This window comes from Sinocyclocheilus anshuiensis, unplaced genomic scaffold (assembly GCF_001515605.1).
Source record: "Sinocyclocheilus anshuiensis isolate Anshui unplaced genomic scaffold, SAMN03320099.WGS_v1.1 scaffold718, whole genome shotgun sequence".
Lineage (NCBI taxonomy): Eukaryota > Metazoa > Chordata > Actinopteri > Cypriniformes > Cyprinidae > Sinocyclocheilus > Sinocyclocheilus anshuiensis.
The window spans coordinates 1,647,884-1,652,447 of NW_015546102.1; the positions used below are offsets into that span (position 1 = coordinate 1,647,884).

Here is a 4,564-nt window from a genome sequence, read left to right on the forward strand (position 1 = left end):
TACGTATATGTATATATATATATATATATATATTAATCATTACAGTGGGTGATAAAATTCACTACATATCAAATTGATCCATCTATGAATGTTATCCACACATTTACTTTCTAAGTGTCCCCTATAACCTGTTTATATATCTTTAAATTTGTGCAGCCCTGGTTGGGAATCATTGACAACATGGCTAAGACAACCATCAAGGAATTAACAGCCAATCACCAATTAGTTCTCTTACCTTATGACATCCCCTGACACGCTTCTCTCGCTGTATGAATGGACACATCGCAAACATTGATTTTTCCAGTCAACACACAAGTACCAAACTACAAGAGCGCCACATGAAAGTAAACGCTCTAAAGCCAGTGCTGACTCAAGCTCCACCTCAGAAACAGATGCCAAATCCACAATTAACCCTTTGACAATTAACTTGCACTCATCCAAGTTGAAGCATATGTTAGTTGCACGGGCCGCTCAAATGGATCTGTGAGAGATCAGCCACACTGTGGCATTAATAATCAAAGCAGCTTATGGCTCAGACATATTTGGCCAATCAAGCCTCTTCCTGTGGCTTGTTAATTTGCAAACAGCATTCACTGCCATGTCAGATAGTATTAGCCTGCAGCCCTCTAGATGATAATAAAAAGTCTGGCCACAGCTGGGGGCTAATGACCTCTGGCATTTGACATTAATGGGTTACACCACGGAAATCTGAATTGACAAGTGACATCTATCAGTTTAAAAAGAGAATTGACGTGTCCAATGAGTGATGAGGTGACTATTTGTAGTCCTTGTACTGCAAAGCTTTCAGAAACAAAGATCCAGTTTCTATTTCCAAATAATAAGGTGAGGTGAAGTATTCGTAAACAGTGTTGGGGAAAGTTACTTTTTAAAGTAATGCATTACAATATTGCGTTACTCCATAAAAAAGTAACTAATTACGTTACTTAGTTACTTTTTATGGAAAGTAATGTGTTACGTTACTTTTGCGTTACGTTTTAAATCTGGACAGGGCTTGCTTGTTTGTTTTTAAAATAAAAAAGTGCGTACCCCAAACACTGTTCGTAAACCACCAAAACAAAAGTAGGCCACTGTGTCATACATAACATGCAGCATTTAAACTATATCCCTCCCAAAACCAAATCACACAGGTGGTTCAGACATACACGTGCCTGATGTTGAAGTCTAGGACGCAGGTAGATATGCTTAAATCAGATTGCCCTCTAAAGCCCATAAGAAAAAGCTGCTCCTGAAGAAGATGGCAGCAGCACCAGCTGCCTGCCATGTTTCAGTGCTGTATGTGGGTCAAATATTTCTGCATGATTTGGGGTTAGCCGTCACAGCAGAGAGAGACAGACATGGGCCATGGTGATCGTAATGAGGTCAATTAAGCCTAAACCAGACGATTCGGGCATAATTTACTTCATTACCCTGGTATTATATGCTAATACTATGGTACTTTGATATGGTAATGATTTAGTACCATGGTACTGAATAACACACACCTTGCTCATCACACCAATCAGCTGATGCCTTCCAAGAAGAGCTGCAGAACAATTAGAAAAAAAAAATCCAGACACACCTGTAGAATGCCCACAATATTACTATGGTACTATGTAAAAAAAACATGCTATTACCATGGTATGTCCAAAAAATGTGGTATTACCTACCAACCAACAAACAAGGTAATACCATGACCCATACCATGTCCAAAACAAAAAAACATGATATTGCCACACTAATTCCTCCAAAAAAATATTATTATTTTGTATTACCATGGCACTATGTCTACAACATAGTATTCACATGGTGCATACACAGAAACATGGCGTTAAAATAGTACATGGCCTAAAAAATAACATGGTATTACTATGGTTCTACGTCTAAAAAAGCAACATAGTTACATTTCCATGGCACTATGTCTGTCCAGAAACAGTATTAGCATGGTACGTGCACAAAAAAAAAAATACTATTACAATATTACATGTCCTGAAAAATAATGTACATGGTACTACTGTCAAAAAATAAATAAATAAATGAATAAAGTGACGTACTATGATATCCAAAACAAGCATTAAAAACATAGTATTACCATGGCACTATGCCCATAAACATAGCATTTGCATGCCCAGAAAACATTGTATTAGAACAGTACGTTCTACAAAATAACTTGGTAGCAAATTAAAAAAAATCAAATAATTTTACTTTCAATAAAAGAAAGCAACATACCATGATGTATGTCCAAAAACATAGTAGTAGAATAGTATAGCCTATATGTCCTAAAACGAACATGGTACTACTTTCAAAAAAGGAACAAAATGTCCAAAATGTCAAATGTCCAAAAACATGGTATTTTGGTATATACTTGTCTTAAAATAATAACATTAGAGTAGATGATGCTTATTTCAAAAAATTAAAATAAAAAAGATACAATCAATCTGCATGGCCTATCGGACATAAAAAAGATTTCGCTATAAACAGGAAAAATGAAATACAGAGGAACTGCCACGGAGGGAAAGAGGTCACGCATTGAGATTTGTTTCATCTCAGTGAAATGAGCTACAGCGTATCTGTGTGAAATACATATATAAACACAAGTAGCCGTGTAAGGTCAAATATATTACAGCAATTGCAACTGAAAATGTAGTTGCAGTGAAGGAAAACGCATCTAAAATAGGCCACCTGAGCTCAATTCAGTGAAAGCAACACAATGCAGTTAACGCAATATAAGGGCCGGTCGTTATAGCAACAGGTAACCCGTGAACCATCTGTCCCTGAGCATCATTAATTCCCATTGACCATGCACAACACGCACAGCTCTATGAAATGTACCGCTGTATCAGAGCTACGATTTGGTTGGTTCGATTAGATTGATTTTCCTCAATAGGTTTTTTTTTCTTTTCCCAAATAAATTGAATAACTGGCATCATTCCATACAGAATCAGTGATCTGAAATGCCCATCTGTTTCTACGCAGTCCGTGTACGACAGTAATGTCACAAATAACCGGTTAGTTACAGTTGTATTTTGCGCTTTAGGTGATGGATCAGGCCCTAATAAATGAATCCCATCACAGAAGTGAGGGTCACACGACAGGACACAAGAAGTCCATCAGCTGCCCCAAACTGACTGATTGATTGACGAGCAGATCATTTTCATAAACAGTGTAACAGCAACAGCACTCAGCACGTTTGTTTCCTGGCAACAGGCGAGCGCTGATATTATTCACGCATTGTACGTGACGGCCTATTGCCATCTCAACACTACCAGCGCAATAACACATGAATTACAGTCCAAAAACATTGATGTTGCGAGCGAAAATCGATGAACATTTGGTCACTGACACTCAATACACACGTACCTTTAGATTTAGTTGGGGTAATGCTGTCAAAAGCATTGCACATGGATACAGCATTAGCGTTGGTTCTGGAGAGAAGTAACGCGGAACCGTCTTCGGCAGATTAATAGACACCACCTTTTCTTGAGCATTAGAGACAGGGGCAGAAATGAGTGCTGTTAACCCACGAAACGCATCGTCCCCACCACACTGAGTCTCTCAGACAGCGTCATCCCACCTGTAATGCAGCTCTCTTAAAGACACACGAGTCTCTTTCACACGTACAGAGCCTGAGCGATGTGTGCAATTTACTATGGCAAGCCGGTTTAACATTTACAACTTAAACTAACAGCTATTTTTTATGTTAGTAAGTAGTTGGCTCGAGTATCCGTCACGCTCGGTGTTCAGTGTTGCCAATTTAGCAACTTTGTCGCTAGATTTAGCGACTTTTCAGACCCCTTGGCGACTTTTTTTTCTTCCAAAAAAGCGACTAGCGACAAATCTAGCAACTTCTTGGCCAAACCTTAGCGAGTCTCTGTAATCGCTGGTACTGACGCAACGGTGCGAGGTCAGCGCGCACACACCTCTCTCTCTGCGTCTGCTCTGTTCAGCGAGCGGCTGAGAGGAGCAGCGCCTTCAGTTAAAATAGATATTATGTTGCTTCTCTAATTTTACATGCAAATATAGCCGAAAGCACAGCACAGGAATTGTCTGTGTCTTGTCTTTTCTTATGTGCGTTTCATTTCATCAGACGATGGCTCAAATATAAAGCAGGATTTTTGTGCAGATTAACCTCTTGGAACAGAGAGCTGGTTATGTAGTCTTAAAGGGCCGCATTTCAGTCACTATTTCATATTTATTCTGTTGTCTGACAACAGAAACAGTAATATATACAGTATATAAATGAAAACAGTTTTATTGAGAATTTGGCTGCATTAAAATACAGTATGTGAGCACAGAGAGACAAACAAATGTAAAAGGCAACAGACGCGATGACGTCATGAATATGCTAATTAGCGTATGACGTCATCCGGCGACATTTAGCGGCTTTTCAAACTGGTTTTAGCTACTTTCTATTGAACGAGGTTTTCCCGCGGAATTGGGCTACTTTAACACTTGCGCGTTTTGTAGTTTTGAGCTAGTTTTGAGTAGCAATTAGGGGGGTTTTGTTGTGAAAACCTGGTGCTTATTGACAGTGTAAGATGATTTACGATTAGCCGTGTCGGAAATC

General features: G+C 39.0%; 1 protein-coding gene across 1 annotated transcript in view; it reads right to left on the minus strand.

Moving 5' to 3' along the window:
• The window catches only part of fam131aa (family with sequence similarity 131 member Aa), a 9,078-nt gene extending 5,513 nt beyond the window's left edge, over positions 1-3,565 (minus strand). Inside the window, exon 1 of the mRNA XM_016502193.1 lies at positions 3,358-3,565. Coding sequence (XP_016357679.1) covers positions 3,358-3,411 — 54 coding nt within the window. The 5' untranslated portion in view covers positions 3,412-3,565. The remainder of the gene's footprint in view (positions 1-3,357) is intronic.
• Between the last annotated feature and the right edge of the window lie 999 nt (positions 3,566-4,564).